Source organism: Poeciliopsis prolifica, unplaced genomic scaffold (genome assembly GCF_027474105.1).
Source record: "Poeciliopsis prolifica strain line A6 unplaced genomic scaffold, Auburn_PproV2 SCAFFOLD030, whole genome shotgun sequence".
Lineage (NCBI taxonomy): Eukaryota > Metazoa > Chordata > Actinopteri > Cyprinodontiformes > Poeciliidae > Poeciliopsis > Poeciliopsis prolifica.
The window spans coordinates 4,346,117-4,371,250 of NW_026562405.1; the positions used below are offsets into that span (position 1 = coordinate 4,346,117).

At 38.2% G+C, this 25,134-nt stretch overlaps 1 protein-coding gene across 1 annotated transcript in view; it reads right to left on the reverse strand.

Moving 5' to 3' along the window:
* pmepa1 (prostate transmembrane protein, androgen induced 1) overlaps positions 1–14,052 on the reverse strand; it is a 36,912-nt gene extending 22,860 nt beyond the window's left edge. The window contains exon 1 of the mRNA XM_055050382.1: positions 13,493–14,052. Coding sequence (XP_054906357.1) covers positions 13,493–13,589 — 97 coding nt within the window. The 5' untranslated portion in view covers positions 13,590–14,052. The remainder of the gene's footprint in view (positions 1–13,492) is intronic.
* Between the last annotated feature and the right edge of the window lie 11,082 nt (positions 14,053–25,134).

The following is a 25,134-nucleotide window of genomic DNA, read 5'->3' on the forward strand; positions in this document are numbered from 1 at the left end:
AATATGCAAGCATTAGTGTATAAATTCAGCTAAAATGCTAAGGCTAACTTAGCATTTTACTAATGTGTGGACTTACATTTAGTACGCTAAACGTAGCCAGTATATCCAAAAATTGATAAAATGCTTATTTTAGCTTAATTCCAACATTAGCATAAGGGTTATCACTAGCATGTTGACTAACATTCAGTGTAAAAATATTGGTGGATAAACTAAAATTTGCTAAAATGCAAGACAAACAGCTGAAAAAAACATTCAGAGTTTTAATGGTTCAGTTATCAACCTGATTTATAAAATGTTGCAGTTTAAGATGAAGAATCCAGAAGCACTAAGAAACAACTGCATTTTGGCTTGTTGCCTTCATAATATTTATGAACAGGATGAAGTTAACAAGCCAAAACAAGTTGGTCAGGTTTACTGGAGTCTTTACCGTCCCAGTTTATTGTCTCTCTGTCTCCTTCTCGGTGAGTTTGTGCCAGAAACATTTTGGATTTGTTACTGTGCTTAAAGTGATTAGTTTAGCCTCCAATATCCCTGAACTATGTCTGCAAATGTCTGCAAAAAACGAAGCAAATTCACTGTGAAGAGTGGTGGGTCAGAATCCCTCTAAAGTCCAACAGGACATAACAATCTCAAGTCGTTCAAAACACAATCTTCCACAATTCGCTGCTTAGGCAACGTAGAATTGTGATAAACAGAGCAAAAGAGCCTTGATTTCTTTATTACGCTTTAGAATATAAATGCTTAAATCTTTGAGGATTACATTGATTTAAATCCTCCAGGAACACCTCCACTGGATTTTCTTTCTGTGGACTGACAGCATGAGAACCTTCTCTTTATCATTTAGAAGCTGTTATGCAAGAAGGATCACCTGCTTAGTGGAAAACGCTGAAACATTAAAAACACCTGGCATTGAAAAGGTTCTTTCTCTCACAAAGACTAGGCTCAAATAAGCCCTGATCCTTACTACATCCTCCTCATGATTCAACTCGCCTTTGCTTTGTGTGTGTGTGTGAGAGAGGCAAAGATAAACTCCAGTTCAGACAAAACAAATATGTGCAGAAACCCAAACATGGCTGCAACAAAGCCACTGGAAAGACATGTTGCAAGGAAAAGGAAGGACTGAAATAAGCAGGGAAAGTTCTTAACGGGAAGAATATTTTCGGGAGCATTTGAAGTGGATTACATGTCAAAATGGTGCAGGAACTGGTTGAATATTTTAAATATAAAACATGTAGTAAGCGCATTCCTGGATATTTTATTATTTAATACATGTATGTAAGGGATTAGAGTTTCCTCTCCAAGTTCGCCAAAATGATTCTACAACTGGATTGTACTATAGTCTTCACATAGGAGTGATGAAGTCTAAATAGAGAGATGGAATGGAAACAAGGTGGGGAAATGTCCCTCAGCTTCAAAAACAATACAAAACACACCAATATTTGAAAGACATTGAGAAGTTTTTGGACAAAATGAGAGCAGAACCACGGATCTGCTTTAGAAGTTTTAGATGTTAGTTTTCAGGAACCAGACAGATTTTGGAAGATTAAAAACAGTCTCACAGAAAGGGTGAGGTGTAAAAAAACTGACACCAAAGCTGGATCAGACACCTGCATCCAAGCATGGAGGCTGTTTTCTCCCACTTGGATATTGGAGGCTAAATTAATCACTTTAAGTCAAATGAATGCAGGAGCAAAGCTTCCCTGAACTAATATTTTCAGGATTTCTGAGCAGAAATAACATAAGATACAAAAACATTTATAGATTAGCATCTTGTTGAGTCAAATTTATTGTTTTAGAAAGTTCAAAATGATTTAATATGGAGGTTTGCATATCAAGAGTACTTAAAATGTTTTCTGTCTCCAAACCCTGGACTGCAGGGTTTGATGGAAATATCTGTGTTTTTTTTTTTACTTTGCTTTGTCACAACAGCAGTTTACCATCTATTTAGCAAAAGTTCAAAATGATCACTCTAAGCATTTAACATATTAGAACATAAAAGTCATCCAAAGAATAAATGAATCTGTAATTGCTGCCACTAGCTAACGTTACATTTTGTACCTGCAGCAGCCATATTGGGTTATTAGGTTGGGTATAATTGGAAACCGTAAACTTTCCAAGTTGAAACGATGACTTGGGAAGGCGTGAGGTAATTTCTCCAACTTTGAACTTCAGCAATCCTCCCTCCCACAAACAAATACAATAAACTATTACTCCTATTACTCCACCAAAAAGCACTAACAAGTCCTGAGTTTATGTCTGAATGGTGACTGTGCTGCTGTTTCTCTAAAAAATGTTGTAAAGTTTTATTTAGTTTACCAAGAAGAATACAATAAACATTTTTATTACAGGCTGTATTTAAATACAAATGAATTATCCACACACAAACATCAGACGTGTTCTTTAAACAGTCGGTAAAAAACCAAACCTTGAAGTCTTCTAACAAGAAAAGGCCATGGAGTTGGAGGGAGTCGTTAGATGTGACTCATTTAACAAGAAAACCGAGAAAAGCTTGTTTTGGTTAAAGTCACATAAACTGTTCTGGACTAGTTAAGAAAATCCTATAAAACAATTTCCTTCTGGCAGTCACATTAGTCAATGGTGATTAGGTTAGCTTCAATAAACAATTACTTACTTACAAATGAATAAGTTCTGTTTTAAAATACAGACATCCATTAAATACAAGCCATTTTTGAATATTTGGTTACATAGAGACTTCCAGATTGTGTTTTTAATAATTCAGACAATACTTGGATAAGAATATAGTTTGGACTGTATAGAACATTTTTAATGGCAGCAAGCGGTGCAGTTGCTCTAAGAACCACTAGAGGGCAGTTATATATTTTGTTTTATTTTTATTTTTTTTAAAGACCATATTTCCCAACATGCAACAAACAACTCCTGGGGTCATAGTTGGAAAGATATTCTGGAAGCAAAACGCAGTGTGTGTCTGTGCTTTCTGCAATCCACTCTGCATGTTTCTGCTTTTGTGACACTTTGAGGAGCAGGACGGTGGAGGGGTTGTTGTTCCTGAGGTGGAGCTTGGTTTGTATCAGGCATTATAACGACATTGGGTTGCATATTGTGTATGAGGGAGTGAATATTTGAATATGCAATGATAATTAGTAGTAATTTAAACAGAAAGGAGGAGTCTGAGCATCATTTGTGCGTCTTTGGCTGGAGATGCAAAGATGTGGTCCCAGCTGTTTCCTGTGAGCCAGAGGGCAGAGCCAGGCAGACAAAGTCCTTTGTGTGTGTTGGTGTGTGTGTGTGTAGGGGTCAAGCCCATGGTCATGAGCGTCTGTGACGTGAGTGTGTGGGGGGTAGTCAGAGTGTATGTGCGTGTTTCCCAGACTGAAGTGTCCATTGTCTAGACTCGGTCTCACAGTCAGAACCAGCTGACTGCTCAAGGCTTTGGCTCAAATATATCAGAGATGTTCAAGCTGATGAACCATCAAAAAAAAAAAAAGTTTAAATTAAGAGCATTCAAACGTTATTGCAACATATTCACATTTACCATCAACACAAAGTGAGAAAACTGATAAAATGGTATTAAATGAGTAACAACGTTATTTAACCAACTCACTATTATTTAGTTAAATCAAAGCTTTATTTTGACACAGTTTAATTTAGTCATTTATTTAATAAAAACCTAATTTTGTTATGGACGCATTTAATCTGATATATTTGCTGTTTGGGTCTAAAATTACCAACAGCGTCTATCTAAACATGAATCTGTAACAGACATATTTCAGGAGTTTGTGCTACTGTCACAATGAAAGCTGGATCTTACCCTCCTCCCATCCTTTTACTGACCTGACCCCTGACCTTTGCCCTCCCAGACACCCAGACTGTCTCGCTTCACCCTCGTTCTGCAGATGCACAGCAACATTGGTTTCATATGCAAAAAAGCAGACCCATCATCACAATAAGCATTTGCATATGTGCATCTGAATTTCTAATGAAAATGATTTTTTCCACGTTTTAACTGGAATAAACCAGTTCATGTTGTGTTTATCTTATGTCTGAATGCCAGAACTGTAGCAATAGATTCAATGTTAAATCACATTTCACCCAGTGCATCCATGCAAGACGTCTTGCACATCCCAATTTAACCGCAGTGTGTGTTTTCTTCCGGTTTTGAAAACTTAGGGTCGTTTTTTACATCCTTAGATTAGAGACGTGCTCTGAGGAAACGCGGCAGACAAATAACGCCTCTTCAGACTAACCAACAAAAGCTACAGACACTGTAATTTCTTCTTCAAACATAATCAGACGTTAGCATGAGCATTTAGTGCACCAGACAATCTTATGGCAAGTTCGTCAGAGCCAGATTAATTAGCGGAGGACGCTGTAATTTTACCAACACAAACAGACGCATTTAGAAAAGCAGACAGTTGCTTCCCGTTTTTTTCCCTCTTCTCAGACTAATTAACGTGAAGCAAGAGACAATCTTTTCCACGTTGTCACATGACAGTCTGACAGACATTGCCCTTATTTATAGAGCAAGCCTCTTGCTCCTCAGACAGCCTCTGTGTGGATTTATTTACTCTGCGACGCAGACATATAGGGCTGGCTCTGATTTCAGACTAATTAATGGGACACTGCGGGTCCGGCGGAGTGAAAGGGCCTCAGCTGAGTGCTGTCTCGTATGCAGATCAGATATGAGGGGGAGAAAACGCACATACACCCCCGCCCAAATGAAAATAGTGCCAATGAACTTGACCCCCGCACACCCATGCTGCATGCATCTACATATATGCATGATAAGAACGTCCTGACAACTTTTGGGGGGTTTTGTGTGTTTTTTATCGTCTAGACTGAGAAACAATGAACAGTCGATAGGCTTAGTGAAGGAGCCAACAGAAAACAAAACCAGGTAACATAGAAAGGAAGGAAAGAAATGGCAGATTAAACCCTTGAATTCTTCATATTGCATTAAAAGTTGCAGAATTTACAATTAATTAATCACAGCTACACGCAGTTTCACCAAAAACCATTTATTGACAAATTGAGCACTATTTTCAATTCAAAAATACTTTTTGCTGCAAAATTATTAACTAAATAGACATATGAGCGAAACCCAAAAATATTTATTGTTTTCATTCTGTTATTTAGGTTCTTCAACTATCAGAATGACTCAAAGTGCTACTAAACCGCTTCAGCATTCAGGTATTTCTTTTCTAATGATGCTAATATTAGCACAGGGAATGTTTCTGCTGCAGCAACATTGGAGCACTGAGCTAATTGGATAGCGTTGATGATAGGCTAACTCCTCTTAGCACAAATTGAACACAACAATAATGTTTTCCAGCATCCAATCAGATCATTTTTCAAGGAAAAAAAGAGATGTGGCTTAGTTGTCCATAAGTTGTTTAGAGATGTCGCTTGTGCGTCAGATTTAAAGGCATACCAGAAACAAAATTCAAAAGTTCCGGGTCTAGATTTTTTAGTATAGGAAAAAAAATTTGCGTAAATAAATTACTACTTGTAAATCTATGTAATTAATTAATCAAAATGAACACACCTTAAATAAAAGCATAACTAAACAGTTTTATCCATGTTTGGATAATACTTTCAAGTTAGATAACTTGAAAGTATTAGTCAATAGTTTAAGGCACTTCTATTTTATTGAGACAAACATTGACTCAGCTAATGAACTGCTCCGTCAGGACTTGCCAGTGTGGATCTGATGAGATAAAGAGGTGGATAGGAAAGGAAAGAATTTGGGAATCCAGGAAACGAGAAAGCCAGAACAGGAAAAGAAGCAGGATGAGAGTCATCAGGACTCAGTTCTCTTCAGCCGCTACCCCAGCGGTCGCGGGGTAGCGGCTGAAGAGATCGAGAATATTCCAGAGTCAAGTTTTACCCACAGCTAGAAATCAAAAACAATTACAACCTTGGCTGACTTTCTGCAGGCACATTACTTCTTCAGAGACAAATTACAACCTTCTTATCATCCTCAAGGATTAAATTAATCTCTGGGATGATGCCAGATGTCACTCACAGCCCAAGAAAAAAAAACAAACAAAAAGGTGAATTTGAGCTATGCAGGTTTCAGGAAACAACGCTAAATTATTGTCTATTCTTTCCTGCAAAAACGTGGAAATGCAGCATCAAACTTCTGATGCTATCATCTGCACTTACAGGAGAAACTAACACATGTGCCTGCTTGCGCATGAGACAGCCAGACAGTAAAGTTTGCATAATAAGTCCAGGAGAGCCGCCAGAGCAGACTCCATGATTTAATTTCCATGATTCACTGAGTTCCAGCGAAAAAGACAGAAGAGCAGAAAGAGAAATCAATGGGAAGTAAAGTCAGAAAAGCGGAAAATTGAGCACCCAGAATTTGTTGGTCATTTGACAAATATTAATGTTAAAACATTTAAATCCAACAGAATTCATCTAAACCCAAAAGTCATACCATTAGAATTATAAGGAGACAAGATATGTCATCCCAAAAACTGATAAAATCAACTTCTTACTTACAGGTAAATACTTCTTACTGTTCTGTTTTCTTTAAGCACTTTAAGTAAAATGACAGCATTGTGATTATATCACTGAAATCAGCGAAAAGATTCCCTCTGTGTGACAATCAAAGTTGCAATGGCGGAATTACAAGCCAGTTGCATCAAGACTTAGTTTTGCAATACAAGTGGAGTGCCAGCATAGGAATGAATAAGCATCATCTCTGTCACATGGTAGCTGCAGCTCAGACAGGAAGTGGACTCATGACAAACGAAATCACACAGCAACAATGACGAATAAAGACGGTCAAATGCCACAGCAGCTCCTTTTGGAGAAGTGAAAGCTGTCCATCTTTAAAGTGTCTCCTGGCAAACTAAGATTTACAGTCATTCTGTGATGCCCTGAGAGACAAAACAAAGATCAAAGGTTTAGAAAGTAAAATATATGAACATTGTTTGAATGTGAATCTCAAATAATAAAGAATGCATTCGAATCTGAATTAATTTCAACAACAGCTTAGGATTCATATTGTCGCCTGCTTGCTGCTGCACAAGAAAGAACATTTATTATAATTACCTTGAAACATTATATGCATCTTCTCAAGCTATCGCTCACAGATGATTATTAAAAATAATCAAGGGTAAGATATTCAATTTCTACTACTCAGATATAGGGTTTACTTCAGTAAAGATATTTTTAAGTAGGAGGTTTTTTGAGTTATTTTTGTTTTATCAGGGGTCAGGAGGTCAACGGATATGACTTTAAATTTTAAATTTTATCAAACGTAGTTGTGGTGTGTTCGTCTTGGTCTCCAGGTCATTTTATTCTGCTTAGCTTTAATTCTTCATTTCCACATGATTTGACCTAAATTATATAGAACATATTGATGTCAACATTACCACCGTAAATGCAAGCAGTTTTTCATAACTGTCATTTATATATTCTGCACTACACTGATTATGAGTGGCAGATTTATCTTGTCCAATTCATTTAAAACATCTGTGTTTTCATGTGTATGCATTAAAGTTTATACAAAACTGCATTACAGTCTATACAGCAAACAACATTTCTTATAATGCAATAAGGAATGCAGATCTCTTATTGCATATCTTTAATTAAAGGAAGCATACACTATGTTTGAAATATCACATCAGTTTGTATTTCCATAAACTAACATCCATTCATGTATTTACTTGCTTATATGTAACCAGAATTCACACTTAGTCACTGTTACACTGCAAAAGCACAAATGACAATAACCAAGTAGTTTTGTGCACATATCCTAGTATACCTGAATTAAGTCAAAACTAACTTACAAGTAGAAGCTTATTTGCTTTTTTGTGGTTAATTATTCCTTAATATTGATAATCTACCTAAAATGAGCTCCTATATCTTGCTAAAAAGTTACTTTTAAGTTAGTTCTGTCTTATTCTAAGTGCTACAGGATATTTAAACTAGAAACTAGACAAAAATACTTGGCAAAATGTTTTGTTTTTTTAGTGTAGAGGCTGCACACATGCAAGGTTTTATATGTTACATGTTCATGTTATATATAAATTAGGTATAGGGGGAAGTTTGGAGAGGAAACCTAAAAATGTTCTAGTAACGTGATATAAGCCGCGGTGAAGGAGTTGAACATAAATCTTTATTCATTGCAGCCTTCCTGTCATCAACTCGCCAGTAACCCCCTGCTCCACTCTGCGACGTTATGACTCCTTTCCTCAAATTCGATAACCAAAATAAATCCCTCTACCCTGCAGCTGAACCCACACTCACTCAAACACATGATATGGATAACATTTACGTTGGCTGTGCAGGCGGGCCACGGATGTGTTGATTTTAGGACATGCAGAGACAAATGTACTGGGAGACGGAGCTACTTGTAGGAAATGATTCTTCAGAGCTGATAACATCGATGACTTCACTGCGCAGACACATGGCCAGCCTCTGAGTAATGCTGAGGTCATGTGCTTTGACTCGCCATGTCTGCCGCTTGGAACAGATGTCTTACAACCTAAGTGATCCAAATGAAGGAGGAAAGTTAGACAGCTAATGATAGTGTGCAGTGAGTCAGGGACTCTGCAGCTCCTCTGGAAGTTTAGGGCGTTTAAATGCTTTTGAATCCAGGTGTTGGATAAACATGAGCTGGAATGCTCTGCTGTAGGACTGAATCTATAGTTTCACTTAACAATTGCTTTTCATATTTTTCTTCCATGTGATCTTTGTCAACAGTACTCCAGATTTTCTGAAGTTTTCTACCATTTCCTCTCCAGCGCCTGGCCATTCACTCCTGAACTCAAAAGTTGAACTCATTGACTCATAACATTTGCATAAAGTGAGTAAGAACTGAAGTATGCCAGCACTCACTGTCATCTGAAATCATAAACCTGGCTGGTTTGCTTTTAGATTCCAGGATAATATCGTTTTCATTTGGCCACCTGTGTTTCTTCCTTGCCACTCATCTGCATACTTTCACTTCAGCTGGCGTTTATATCGAAGTGAGGAGAGATAAAAGTGATAAGTGCTTTGGGAATGTTGCAGTCATTCCTGAAGTACACATATATTACCCATCAGAACGGCTGACTTTATTCACCTGTTGGACTTGTACAGTGTAAGTTGACGGGTAAATACAACAACAGGTTCCACCGTTTTTTCTTGAGATGATAATAATTAACATTTTTATGTGCTTAAAGCTGCATGTCTATCCACTTCAGATTTTTTTAGATAAATTGATTCAATTGGTTTGGACACCAGAAGGGACGCGTTGTCTTTCAGCAAGTTTCCAGGATCTCCATCTCAAAATAAACTTGATCAGACAGGACTGGTAAATCATTTTTGGCTTAAGCCTGGTTCACAAAACAATTTTAGACCTGAACCTTCCTTTCCGATAACTTTAAGGATGCTCTGATTATCTTGATGACTCTAAAGATAATCGTATTAAAGATAACATTGTTGTTGTGTGGTGAGTAAAGAGCGACAGAGTCTGCTCAGAAAGACATCAGGACTGCAACGACCTCAAATCAACTTCTGCAGGTCAAACGTGTTGGGAACAATGCTCACCTCACTGCTTCCAACTGAGCAACTTTCTTGCTTTATTGAACAACATTTCAGACAAAAAAATCAGTATGAGCCAAAGTTAGAATCAAGCCGGTCAGGATTTTTAAAGTCCGCGATGAGTCAGAAAACTACAATCGGTGTGTTTTTATTAGATTGCTTTGGCATGTTGGACTGTTGCTCAAGGACAAACAAGCCTGCAGACCATTGAATGTGACATGCAGCCAATCAGAAAGGGAGCTGACGGAAACACAGAGAGAAATCCAAAATATAGAAGACAAAACTGCCAAGTCGGACTAAAATGTCCAGTGAACGAGTTTTTTCTCTACTAAAGAGAGTCCACAAACTGTCGCCATAGTTTGTGGCCTTGTCGACCATGTTTGTTTACTCTGAATTCACCATTTAAATGTTCATGAGTAAATCAGTCAGTGTGTGGCGATTTGCATTTGCCCATATCAACTCCAACTGAACCATGTAGTCTGCAAAACCCAAAGAAAATACCCTAAAATTCCCCAAATATGTACCTTCCCATGTACAAGCATCCCTTGTAGAGAGGATCGGTCAGATGTCAATGCGAACATAGCACTTGCTTTGGTTACATCAGGTTCTTAAAAGCATTGCTGGATCTGGGACCAGTGGGACCAGCGATAGACATTAGCAGAGTGGTTAAAAGCAGCTGAGATTAGTGTGCTTGTCCCTCAAAAATAGACACTAAATTTCTCATTTATCATGTATATTTCTGATAACTTTCTTAAGATGGAAGGACTGAGCCTTTAAGACATTTTAAATACCTGCAACAACACACTGGATCACATGTGTGTTCTCAGATGGGCGCTTTCTTCCAGATCTGTTTTCAAGATCTTCTCGGGTCAGACTTTTAGGAAGCCCCTCCTGTTTCTATCCTGTCCCTGCTTTGATCGCCACATCTCATGTGTAAAATGTGGATTAGCCAATGTTTTACTTGCTCTGCTGTGTCTTTCATCTCTCCTGTCACACTCCAGTTCATGCTGCCCAGTACATCTGCACCGGCTTAAAAATAATCTTGTTTTTATAATAAAGGCCAGTGCATCATTAGTTTCAGTCTGTCAACTCCTACACGATTTTCAGCTCAGCAGAATGTCTCTTTCGGCTTCTCAGTCTCTCTTTTTTACCCGCTTCGTTCTTCCCAAAGTTACGGCATGTTTCTCCCTCACTCTTCTCCAGCCCGCTCTGCTCTCCTTCTTTGGTTTATCTGTTTCCCTCCTCCTGTCCTCCAGACTAAACATCACGTCTGTTTTCAGACAGAGGAATTGCGTGTTTGTGTCTATCTGCATTCTTATCTCGTCTTACTGTTACAAGTCCAGGCAGCAATCTGATACAAGATTGAAATAGATACACTCTGATGCAGCTTTAGTGAAAAGTCTTTGTGTTTGTGAAGTATACATCCTTTTCATTTTGCATGAAGAAAATCTTACGTGACTCACAGTTAGACAGCTTGGATGAGCATGAAACAAAATGTGTGCTTCTTAAAATTCTTTCAAATGAGATCCAAGCAGCAGGAGGGGGGGAGATTATGAGGTTCACAAAACTGAAAACATAATCTACAGCTTCAAGCTAGGGTGGGCAGAAATCTGCACAACAGTTTACAAAATGAAGTAGCAGGAAGCATGAGCATTTACTTCCAAAGTGCTACACACAGACGCATAACTGTTCATGTATTCGTATCAAACTGTCACTCTATGGATGCCACAGTCCACTGCGTACAACCACATGATCCAAAGTATTGTTAAGGAGAGCATGTGCATGTCGGCCTGGCAACATTACAAATTTTGCTGGACGATAAATCGCCCGAGAAATGATTGCAGTAAGCAATAATATTGTCATTTTGAGACCTTTTTCTGCTAATATAATGTTGAAAAAGGTATAATAGCTAATGATATATTAATCCAGATATTCATATTAAAAACAAAAACTTGAGTTCTAAAAAATGTCTAGCACTAGCACTGGAAAATATTTGAAATGTCCAAATAAAAAACAAAACAAAACAATAATTATTTTAATTTATTATGTGATTTATTGCTTATAGTGACAGGCCTCTCTGCATGTGCATGTATCTTTCTTTAGTCCTACAAAACAACATGCATACATTCAGAAATACCACCAATTTAATGTCAATGCAAGATCTTTGGAAGCAAAATTAAAGTTACAGTTTTACTCAAATAACTATATTTGTTATTTTGAACATATTAAACCTGAGAGCCCAATCACAACGTCTTGTGTCAGAAGGACTTGCTTCTGCACACATTTCCATCCTGAAATGGGAACAGAGCCTAATAATCCTTTTGTATTTCAGCCAATATGCCAAAATTCAGCAAGCACCCACTTGGGACTAATGTCCTGTCAGAAAGACTGCATGAGAAATAAATGACAGATGACACCAGCATGAACCTTTCACACACATGATTGGCTAAACCCATTACTCAGTCTCTGAAATGTCTTTCCTTCCCATTTTCAAAGTGGAAAGTCTGATTTAAAAAAAAAACTTAAACATACCTTGAACCAATCCAGAAGCTTCTAAACAGACTGTAGGTGAAATGAACAGCAATTCTAAAAGTAGGTGTCTAAAACTGACAGCATGGTTCAAAACTGCTTCAGTTCTACTTTCCACTGCAAGAATTTGGACCTGAAACAATAAGTCCATAACTCAGTTGTTCAGACTGTAAGAAGATTAATCTGCAAAAATCCCCATCCTCACTTTGTGACTTTGTATTATTATATTTCATCAAGCTGCAGAAAACATTTAGAGGATCATGTTTCTTTGTTTGCCTGGAGGAACATACCATAATATGAATTTAAAATGTAGAAAAGGAGGCTAAGGAAAAGAAAACAAAAGCCCATTGCTGCAGACAAAACTATAAATCAGCAGAGATGTTACTCAGTTCCAGCCCAAACAAGTTATTATATTATTATTCAGTGAAATATCACTGACTCTATTCTGCTTTCTTGCACAAAGAGCTGAACCGAGTCTGAGTCAGAACTGTTGGTGACCTCAGCTGGACTCGCTAACATAGAAACACACACACACACACACACACACACACACACACACACACACACTCACATCCGTCTTTTCATCTACAACAGACCTCAAAGTATCACAAGTGGATTCACAAGCAGCAGTGGGGAATGGACCCCAACGGAGGGTCACAGTATCTGACCGCTTCAAACAAAAAGAAACAAACAAAAATCTCACAGATGTAAACACAACATAACACACACACACACACACACACACACACACACACACGCAGGGATTTCCCGGATACGACCACACACATAAAGAGCGCGCACGCGTGCACGCGCAGGCAGACGGCTAGACAGACGTCTGGCTTCACCGGAATGACGAAGCGACGAGCAAACTTCAAACACCCTCCTCTTCTTCTTCTTCTTCTTCTTCTGCTTTTGCACAGGGAAACCCACCTTTTCCTCTGTTTTTATTTTTCTACTTCCAGTTTCAAAGGCGAAATTCTGAGAGTTTCGACGAGCTTCATCTCAAATCCTGACCATTAAGACAGAGAAAAGGCAGACTGACATATTTTCTGTTTCCTTTTAGAACCAGTTTGCCTCTGCAGACACGATATGAAGCTTTAGTTCAAGTTCAAAATCAACCTAATGAACCATCTGCAGGGAAAATGCTTCATTAGAGCCGCTTTAATGATTCCTTGCAGGTTTTATGAGCAGCGCTAAAAGTAAAGTTGACAGGAAGTCGTTAAAAGGGAAAATAAACTGAAAATATTACAGGAGCAAATTCAAACGAGAAAGTGAATTTCGCGTATTTGTAAAGGAAACGTTTTTCAGGGGAACCTGAGAATGAATGGCTGTTTCAAGCAGAGCCAAAAGTCAGACATGCATCACCACAGTCACAGTCACACAGCTGGAAACACTGAGGGAAGGAGTCAGCGGATCCACGAAAAGTACAATAAATGTTACTTACTGATTTCCATGTTCTGGATGGAGGTGTAGGGCTTACAGTTGCAAGTACAGGAGACATTGGGGGCGGTGGCGTTTAAAACACCCATCAAGTTCAACATCTAACGCCTCCAAAAGCAGACATAAATGCTCCAGAGATGAGGAAATTAAAAGCAGGGGGTGGAGAAGGCTGGAAGAAGGAGAGGAGACCCAAAATAAGACTAAATTACCCCCCTGTAACCTCTCCTCTTGTCTCTGCGCTGTCTCCAGACTCCTGTCCTCTCCTGTCCTCTCCTCTCCTCTCTCCGGTCCGTCCTCCCTTCGTCTCGGTTCTCTCCTCCTTCTCTCTCCACTTTCTCCTCCTCTTCCTCCGAAATCTAACTATCTATCGATTTGAACGTGTCAGTCTTTCGGCGGGTTGTGTTTTAGTGTCTGCTGCTGTCCAAATCTACTTGACTTAGTTTCATTGTCCGCTGGAAATGAGATCCGTGAGTTTGGGCCGAGCGACCGGCGACTAAACCACCGCGGGACTCGCGTCTGGTCCAGGCTGCGTCTCTCTCCTCCTCCCCCTCTGCTCTCTGGGGATTTCTGGCTCTCCCTCCCTCCTCTCCGTCTATTTTGCTCTCTTTCTCCGTCCGTCTGTCTCTCACGTCCAGTTTCCACTCTCCTTGTTGGTGCATCATAAATTCCACAGTGAGAAACTGACAGGCGAGGATTTATTTCTTTGTCGCCTCCCTTCCCTCACATCCCTCCACATTATTTCATTTCTCTATTATTTTATTTATGAGACCACAAGGAATGACGCATTAAACCAAACTGATGTTCAACAACTGACAACTGATGCTTTTTCTATTCAACTGTAATCACAGTTAATTCCTTCACTTTGATTAAAAGTTATGTAACACAATCAAATGAGCTAAAACGTTATACTTGAATTTTGTAAAAATCTGTTTTGGGCATCATGTTGCAAGATGCAGTGGAGGGTGAAAAATATGCCAATAAATATTCAGCTATTCATTAAAAATGATCACACATCGCTGTCTATTTATTAATATGCACATTATTAATGTCAAAATGATTCATGTTGAGGTAAACGGCAAAAATGAAACCAAAACATTTCTATCTGGAAAGAAAGCCACGGGAACTTAATCGTCTCACTTCTGTTGAGTTCGGCTCAACCACAGCAAGAACTTCTGGGGGCGATTTGGGTTTTGAGAACTTCTTTCAGCATCTTGCCGTCTGCTTGCAGGGTGAACTTTGCTTGGACGACCAGACCTGAGCAACATTGTTTTAAATGTCCTTTGTTTCAGGTTCTTTTGAGACCTCTGGACTCTAACCAGACTCTAGACCAGACATGTCCAAAGTCCGGCCCGGGGGCCAAATGCGGCCCGTGGTCAATTTTCATCCGGCCCGCAGCCTCCGTCATAGAATCAATAACGCCTGGCCTGCGTGTAATACATTGGGCAGCAGCGCTGTTACTTGCGTGTTCTAAGTGCTGACATCTAGAGGCTCAAATAGGAACAGCAAATTAATATGTGAGGCCCCCCAATTTTCTAAAATGGCGGCAATTAGCAAAAGGAGGAAAGTTGACTGCGAGGGCCGACGGTTCATGGATGGGTGGAAATTGGACTATTTCTTCATTGAAATACGTAACAACTGTGTTTGCCTCATTTGTAAAGAGACAGTGGCTGTTTTTAAAGAGTTCAATGTGAAGCGACATTATTAAACAAAACATGCTGAGGCACATGACAAGATCACAGGTAATGAACGCAGCGAGAAACTGAAACACCTTGAAGCTAGCTTAATCTCACAGCAGCAATATTTTACAAAAGCTCGAGAGTCAAACGAGAATGCTACAAAGGCTAGTTACGAGGTAGCAGCGCTGATCGCAAAGCATTGCAAACCTTTCACCGTTTCACTAGTGCGCAGCATCCTGTCCCTGGGTCGCCAAGTGAGAGAGAGGTGTGCTAATCAACATTTATAGTTACTGTCATATTTTAAATGAGCCCTGCACTTGTTGATATGACAATTTCTCTGTTATTGTGTTTAAAAATTCTGTAAATATTAAACTCCCATTTTGAGATTTTTTTTATGTTTCAAATGTAATTTGCACCAAGAGTACAATTACTTTTCTTCAACTGTTACAAAAAAGTTAGTGTTAAAAAAGTGAAGTTAAATGAATATTTAATTTCAATTTTCAATGTCAATTGAATTTTGAAATGTATGTTTCAAATGAACCAAAACATATGCTTAAGATGGCTGAAATTAAAATAAAAAAGCAAATGTGAAACACACAACAGCTCGCTGAAATGTATTTAAATTAATTGCTGTTATATGTAAAGAACGTCCGCCAAGGTTGGCCCCCTATATTTTTAACACACCAAATCTGGCCCCCTCTGCAAAAAGTTTGGACACCCCTGCTCTAGACTGAACACAGTTCTGACAATCTAACCATCTCACTTTACAACTAAATGTCTGAGGTTTAAATTGGGCAACTGACTTAATGTTCTAAATATGCACTGAAAAAAGAAAATGGGCCTCCAGCTAAAAAGAAATTGCTAAATTTGTAATTAAATTAAGTTAATCACTTACTTTATTTACATTTGTTTAATATGGCAACTTAATATATTTAGCTACTTGGATAAACTTAATTTGATTACTTGCAACAAAATATATTTCAAAGTTAAATCTCTTTTGTTCAGTGTGTATAACTGTGTATAAATTAAACAATTTCTAGTGGAAATAAATGTGGTTATATGTATTTTTTAAAAGAAATTCTATTTTGTAAAACAGTTCAAAATAAATTTCTACTTTCAGTTCATATTAAATGTTCCAACATTTTTAAAATTGATATTAAATTAAAATAATTCAGATTGCTGGTGTGGGTGTAATGATGTGACCATGTTACAAAGTTCAGATCCTGCCATGACACTTCATCGCACTCCAAAGAGAAATTTTAGGATGTGAGGCATCAAGATGTTTGCATTATGGATGTGCTTCTGCAGTCTTCTGCAAATATATGAACCAGAACTTCAGAAATGGTTCCAACAGTCTGTTGAGTTCTTCACCATGACTTTCTGCAAATTTTCTCATTCTTCCTGGTATTTTTGGAACTAGTCATCTTTCTTTTCTTGATGCTGCTGTCGCTTAGGATCTTTGTGTCTGACTTTACTGCCGTCTTTTTCCGCTAAACCATCGCCGCAGTGTTGAGCTGGTTAGCCATCGACTGTTTATCAGTCTAGATCTGGAAGTCCCAAAGGAAATTGAGGTCATTTTTCTTAGCAATTTAATCCTCATTTAGTGGCTTTTAGGCTAAATACATTAGTCTGCCACTACTTTTATTTCTTGCTCCTAAAAGTCAAGCACATAAAGCTTTGCCTTAGAAAAACCACTGATTACTATCCATGGTCACTGTGCGTAGGCAGAAAGACCAACCAAAAGGCTGTTTGTTGTATTAAAACTGCATTTTTCTTTGTTTTGTTTCATTTTTATTTTGTGTTGAAACTGCAGCTATTCCAAATTCAGATATATAAACTTCAGCTTAGTTGAGGAAATGTTTAAAATACACGGTTTTTACTTTGTGATGCAGTCGTTTCTGCTGCAGATTTAAGTCTAAGTCTTCAGAGTTCTGCCTTGTGGGTTTTTTGCCTCAACATTTTTTTCACATAATACATCAGTGTAAACCTAATTGTACATGGTACTCTCTGTAAGATTTCCTCTAGCGAAGTTAAGACATTTTCTTTGGCAGGAAGTCATAATTTTAACCCTTTTGTTTTACTAAAGTTAATTAGTACAAAAAAAGCCCGCTTTCAATAAATTTCTAAATTTTATTCAGTGCCTAATTGTCAAGTGAAATTGCACAAACAACTTTTGAGATGTCCTTTATACTAAATGTGCATTTTGATGTTACAGTTGTTTCCACAGAGCCAGACGGCGTTAGATCACTTCTATGATTGACAGGCTACTGGGACCAATGAGACCAGACTGTACCAGTATGTTTCATCTGACTCAGCTTCCTAATTAGGTCTGCTGGAGTTTATAGCTGCATGTTAAAGTGGCTTTACAGCCCAGCTGGATGCCCCAAAGCCTTAATCGTGCAGACAGGAAGAAAAAAAAAAATCACCAAAAATACTCTGTGCGAATACTGAATGCTCGCTGTGTCGAGGAAAAAAGGAGTCGGCCTGTTACGTGTTACAGTTGGCTCAAAATACTATGGGTGTGAAAGCTTTGCAACTGATGATGCAATTAAAATTGAGATTACAGCAGTTCTAGAGCAAGTTGGCTGATTTAGAAAACACTAATTATTAAAAAAAAAAGCCCAGTTTGAAAGAGTCCAAGTTATATAAACATATGTTATGGTTGTGCATTGAGAAAATAAATTAGACAAGTGTCATATATACCATAATTATCACCGCAAGAATGAAATCCTATTGTCCGCTTATAAAACCAAATAAAGTAATTAAAGGACAATGGGTAACCTGTCAACTTGATCAGTTGAAGATGAAAAGTCGTCTTTGCCGCCCTCTGCTGGACACCAGCGTCATTCCTGCAATCTGAGCACTTTTTGTTTTGGCTTTTAGTTATTAAAGTCATAATAAATCACAGATTCTGGAGAGTGTGTTGGGTGAATATTATTAAAATATGTAAATACCTCCAGGTTATGTTTGTTTAAAAGGCAATTACTAAATTAGAGCAATACACCAGAAAACATGGTGAATTTTTAGCTTTAACATCATGTAAATATTTTTGTGTCTTTCTAAGGCTTTCACTATGTGTAAGCCAAGCATGATGAAATTAAAAAGATTGCTTTGACATATAAAATACAGTGTTTTACGGTTGAATTGGAAACATCATTGACGTTTTATCCTTGAGTCTAATAACCTGGGTTTGTCTGTCAGGACTGGTTTGAGCTCCACTAAACTACGATGACATTTGGGTCAGTTTTAATCGCCCACTGGAGACCCTTTAAGTCAGTTTCATGATGCTTCTTGTCCTCTTTTGATCTGCCGTAGAGCTTTTTAAAACCTGTTTAACAAATAAAGCCTTCACTGAGCCTTCTAAAGAAGGGTGGAGATGGGTAATGACACGGCAGGTTCTAAGCGAAACTTATTCCCAGAATGTTAAATGATCAGCGTGCTTCGTCTCACCTCTAATGATTTTAAAATACAACAAAATCATCTGCTGCTGTTGTTGTTTTGCAGATGAAGGGAGATTTGTCTGTGCTAAAGCACTACCAACGGGTTTGTAAAACTTTCCCCAAAATAATGACTACTCGGTAGAATGAATTGGAAAGATATTTTTTTTGCAGAATAGTATAGTTCAGGAGATATGCTTGGTGTTTATTAGAAACCTCCTTTGTGAACAATTATTTTCCTCCTTGCAGTTTTTTCCTGTTTTTGTGATCTGTCACTCGGAGATGTTTCAGATAATCAAATTTTAAAGACAGAAAACAAACAAATAAAAGCTGAAAGAAAGACTATTTTATTTATTGAGGAGAAAAAAAAATATACAAACCAGATTGGTGAAAATTTTAAGATTTCAGTCTGAATTGCAACCTTTCATTGCTTCTCTTCATTTTAACTCTGCAATATAATGTTTTTGTTTATTTATTGTGTGTAAATTTTAATCATATTCAAGAGGCCTCAGCGTCTTATTTAGGCTTGGAGAGACAAGTCCTGCCTCTTTGGGAGTGGCTACATGTGCAGTTGTCCAAAATGTAAAACACCACAAACCACAAAGAAGATTACTTCCTGTTGTCTTCTTCAGCATTTCCAGCAGTAGTAACATCAAGTTGATGTGAATCGTCTGATGCAGAAAAAGTGTTTCCATTGCAGTTCTGTGAAACACATTTACTTTGTTATGGCAGTGAAATCATCTCCTCCTAACGCACAAACCTTTGTTGGAAAACATCAGTTCTTTCAAAAGCAAAATTATTTTCATAATTTCAAGTTGTGCAATTTTAAGGCGAATGGAAGCGTGATGAAAAAAGCCTAATCACAAACACTTACTGCCAATTGTTGCTACCAAGGGTTTCACTAGTTAATACAAAGATTTGAAAGGCTTTTTTTTCTAGAATTGTATTTTCTCTGTTTATGTTTGTCTAAAATTAAAATTTGTTTGATGGTCAGAAACAAAAACAGCAGAAATCAGCGGGTAAATCTTTTTCCGCAGAACTATTACCGATTGTGAGGCGGTCCAATCCGAAGGGGCAAAGCTCTTTGTGTGCATTGTAGGTGGAAGGCCTCAGCACAGGCAGCAGGCTGAGACAGATAATCGAGCTGGCTTTGAGTCAATTTACCGTCTGAAGGGGGCTGAGTCACCGATCGGACACCCAGGTGTGGTCATTCTTTGTGTGCCTCTTTCTTTCACTCTTTATCACACCCTTCCTTTGAAGACTGGAGTGGCTGAATCACTGCGTTGAGTACTTGCTCTCTCAGAATGAGCGTATCTATTTATCGCTGTCTGTTCAGATGCCTGAAAATGGCTGTGCATAAAAAAAGAAGCAGGGCAACACTGGAGAGGAGATGAAAAGCAAGCCGGGAGGGTCAGGTTGAGTATGAGAGGCAAAACAACACAGCTTCTTTTTTTTTCCAATTCTGTAACTCTACAACCAAACCTGAAACGTTATTGCAGCATCTATTATTTTATCTTTAGCTTTAATTGTTGATAAAACTAAAACAAATGAGAACTGCTCCAACAGCATCCAGCTTTAGGAGCATACAGTTCTTCAATTAGGTTGATTTGTGAAAACATTGCTAAGTTGATTCAAGAGCCCAATCGAAATGAATCCAGATGGAATATGCAATTAGTGCATGTTGTATGCTTCAATGTTAGGGATAAAAACAAACATTCATTACTTTGTGATTTTCTGGCAAGATTTGCCCGTATGAAATTGTTGGTAGTTTACAAATTACTGAACGACTTGGCGCAACAACACATTGAAGACCTGCTGCTCTGCATCCCCAGAACCAGAACCAAACATGGAAAAGCAGCATTCAGCTTCTATTCACCACAAATCTGGAACAAACGTCCAGAAAACTGCAAAACAGCCGAAACACTGAGTTCCTTTAAATCCAGACTAGAAACCCAGCTGTTTCCAGTTGCTTTAGAACCGAGATAAATTGACCAACATATTTGATGTGTGTTGATTATTTTGATGACGGCAATCGACACAATGTAATATTTGTTATTGGTTTCTCAGATTGGTGGACTTTACTGAAACGTGCAACACAAATCAACTTAATTGATGTGTTGGAGGAGGGATATGTCTGAAAGTAGAAGGACTCTGACTCCCAAGTTCACTTTTTAGGTAGATATATTTTTATGTTAGTCTGTCACAAGGTTAGATCCTAAACTGAGGAAAACAGGATGATGACTTTAGCAACATGCACAGAAGAAGCATGTTCAAAACCGGAACTGATGATATTGCATCAGTAAGCAAATGATGAGCTGGGGAAACACTCAGTGTAGGTTGCTGGTAAGTTAGTTAAGTATAAAATGAGTCAATGAAAGAAAAGCCAAAAAGTCAACAGAGGATCTAAGAACGACAAAAATGAAAGAGAGAAACTACTGAACAGAACAGCAGTGATACACAAAATGACGAGTTCAACACAGATGGACTTTCTATTTGCAGGATTTTATAGGTAATTTTAAATGTTTGATTTTTAACATTTGTCGGTAGTCTGAATGTTAGAATAGCATGCTTAGTCAATAACTGTTTCCTAAAAAAGTACATTTATGTTGCTGCAGCCGTATCAGGTGTGTTTGCATCTTAGATTTAAGATGCATAATTTAGGAGTTCATAAGTTTCTTACTTCTTCCAACTCCTTTTCGAGGATGTTAAGATTATGTGTCTGGTGTGTGATTTCATACTTCTACCATACGTTGTTTTTTTTAAGTATCCAAGCGCACAATTAAAAACCAGAAAACCTGACAGGAAGCTATGCAGACTCAAAGTGCGACGTAACCTTGATAAACTAAAGATGGACGGATGAAGAGAGAGTGAAAACAGGAACTTTAGACGGTCTATATTTGACACTGAAATCACAATGTGATTTGCAGTCATCTGCCTCCTGCTGCAGAGCCATTACGCCATCAGAGAGGCTCTATCTGTGGTGTAAATGCACTGACAGAAAAAGCCACAGCATTATGCAGTCCTTCAGCCAGCTTTCACTTCCTATAACTCTCCACATTTAATATGGTGCGAAAACCTTGGCTTCCTTCTCTTTGAAGCTGCCGCCCTGAACTGTCCAGATGGCTCTGATGTTTGCTGTCCTCATTCAGGAAAAATAAAATCATTGGTCGTGGGGAAAGAAGGTCAGTTTTTTTACTGCTGGAAATATCTCTGAGTTAAAGTCCAGAAAAACAAATTCAGCTGATCAATGTGAGACATGAAACATAATATTTAATTTGTTTCTGTAACGATTTCAGGAATTTTGGTTCTGGTGCCTCTCATTTTGCTCTAAGTTCCCTTGAATGGTTTTTAATATTTCATTCCCTCAATAAAAATATGAATAACGGCTACAGTAAATAATAAATGAAAAAGAGGTTATATCAGAGGTTGGTTCATAAACTGATAAAGTCCTCAGTCAGAAGCTTCCTAAGAGTCTCAGCAACACATACAACTACAGGAGATCTTTTCTTCCTGCTTTAAAACTGTCTGTAAGAGAATTAAATCTAATTCCCCCTCAGGGTTAGAAAGTAACATTTAATTGAAACAAACTGAATTGATGTAGAAAGTATATTTTACATAGTGAGCCTGAAGGCTTGATCTGGCAACATTAAAACAGCTTCTCTGTGTGAAACATGAGTTGAGGTAGTTTTAAACCACAAAATCTGAGAAGAGTAATCCAAAACTGGATCAGCAGGTGACTTTTATTCATTCTCCTCTTGGGAAATAAACATTTCATTTGAGTTTTAGTGCAGCTGATAGTTGGCGTCAGTACATATTTATTCAAAGTTACCTCTAACTGGTGTGTGACTGGATAGAAGAAAAGTGAATTATGTACATTCAGATAGAAACAACAGGAGTCAAAGTGGAAAAAGGGTTGTGATGTGGCCTGACAACTGATCACAAACTGTTGATTTTGCTGCATCAGATCCTGCAGAGCTTAAACAGTGGAGACGATGCATTTCCAGACATTATGGCACACATGCAATAGAGAAATCAACCGCCTTTCAGGTTATTGCATTCCAGTGGCGTGAGCAGGCAGCTCTGTGGCTGGATTGCTCATGCTGGCTCATGTGATGGCTGACTGCAGCACTGCAGGCAACTGAGCCTGTACTGGACTTCATATAGTTTGTGGTTCTTGTTGTACTTCAGGCCAAAGATTGTGTGGAAGCAGAACTTATGCTGGAGAAAGTGCAGATATGTAAACCTTTGTACTCTGACTGGCTGACAGATTTGACTTGCAGCAGACAGATTTGTGGCAGTTTTGTTGTAAAACAAAATCCCTCAGTCAGTTTCCTGACTTTGGAAAGAGCTTACTGAGGCAGCAGCCCTGATTGAAATCTTTTATGTTCATTTTTTGGGGAGCCGGGCAAAGGTCTTTATTTACTTTCTGTTTGAAAATATCACACTTTATATAAAACTAATAGGCCCAGATTAGGTGAGTTGAATTACCTCACCTAATTCGATTTTTATGTTTTTATGTTTATAAATAACATTTGAAAAATGCTGAAGTTATTGTACATTTCTTTGGAAGCAACATGGAGTTATAGTCTAGGTAACATTGAATTTATCACACATCTATTCATATCTGGTTATCTGTAACCAGGATTTATTTATTACTTATTCATTTGTTTCTTGTTGGCTGGGGCACCAAAACTGGCTCCAGCCCAGAGGCCCACATGCTTGTTGATCCGGCCCTGGTCAGGTTTATCACAGGAAGAAAGATGCATGATCCCTGACAATAACTGATTCATCTTTGGATGAGTAAATCTCTCTTATCTCGATGTGTTTTTACTTTCCATCATTTATTTCCTTTTCTTGACTTTTGCAGATGCCTCACTCGTTTTCTTTGCAGTTTTTCCCATCTGTCTAGCTTCTCTGTAAAGTAATTCCATTGTTTATTCCTAACAGATCTGATAAATGCAGAGTTACCAAGACAAAGGGAATATTTTGGCACCTCCACCTCCCATTTTATTTGTCTGCATCCCTTCACCCAGGTGTGCGGCGGTAGTTTGCAGAGAACTCATAGGCGGAGGCCAATCCTGTTGGGGGCGAGATTAAACAGGGATTAAGCATGTTACTCTGTGAAAGGAGACAGACAGAGTAGGACTAAGCTGACTTTAGCCCTGTTCTGAAAAACAGCCGGTTTGGGCAATCCCACTCTTCCGCGCCTGCGTGTGTGTGTGTGTGTGTGTGTGTGTGTGTGTGTGTGTGTGTGTGTGTGTGTGTGTGTGTGCGTGTGCGTGTGCGTGTGGGTGTGGGTGCGTGTGCGTGTGCGTGTGGGTGCGTGTGCGTGTGCGTGTGCGTGTGTGTGTGTGTGCCTGTTCATGGGTGTGTGTGCTCTTGTGCTTCCACCTTTATGGGAACCGACTGTCCTCTAAAGAACTGAAACGTGAGAGCGTGATACTGTTGCGTGGGTCCTGATGCCTACAGGGGGTTAGTTTAGGATTAGAGTTTGAGGTGAATGGCACAGCCGGGATTATGAGGCTTCAGGTCAGGTTTTACAGTTATGGCTGAACTTCAGCTGCATCCATGGTGGAAGCAGTCTCATTTGTGACAATAAAATACCAGTATTTTGTTTCCAGCAAGTCAAGTTTGGGTATTTTTTTGTTAAGCTATGTCTAAATATTACCATGAACACAGCTGGATAATAATTTTCCAGATTATAAAGTTGTGTAAAAAAAAAGAAAACTTTGACAACCTAATATTCTGAACTTGGTTTTTTAACTCACATATTGATCTTTTTTTTTTGTCACTGAAGGTAACAAAGGTGTTTCTTTAAATAACTACTTTTACCACCTTTGGCTTAAAAACAGGCTTTAAAAAGGTTTTCTCCACTCCTCGCTTTTATGTGCAACGTTTGATCGTTTTGTTGCATATAAAAAAAATCACACATTGAGTATTTGGCTTTGTTAAATTTACTTTATTAAATAACCATACTTCCAAATATTGCAAAAACAAACCCAGGCTGTCATAATGTGAATCTATTGTTTTATCACATAATAGATTCTTTTTCAGTCCTTTTGTTGGGATTTAATAAAATCATGTAGCCCTCAGTCTCTAAAGTTATTTAAATCTAACCAGAAGAGAAGAAGATTCTTCTGTTATCAACTAAAACAAAGTTGAGGTCAATCTGTGTGTGAAAAACTTGAGTGCAGCAATTTTTGAATAGCTTGTACAACCATGTTTAAAAGTGATTGTCTCTTGTCTCGTGCTTCAGCTGGCAAACGAATGCATAATATTTAACTTTAAATATCATGCAAACCTAATCACTGTAGATTGTGTTGTTTCTTGATTGCACATTAAATAAACACAAACAAAATACACCTGATTTGTATTTTACCAACTTCTTAAAATAATGTCTAAGTCAGTTTTTGCCACAAGTGTTTTTTATTTCCAGGTAAAACATATTTTGGAAAGAAAGTGATGATTTTTGAATTTTTTATTTTTGCTATAATCACCACCTCTTGGGCTATCGTTTCAGGTAGGCAACAATT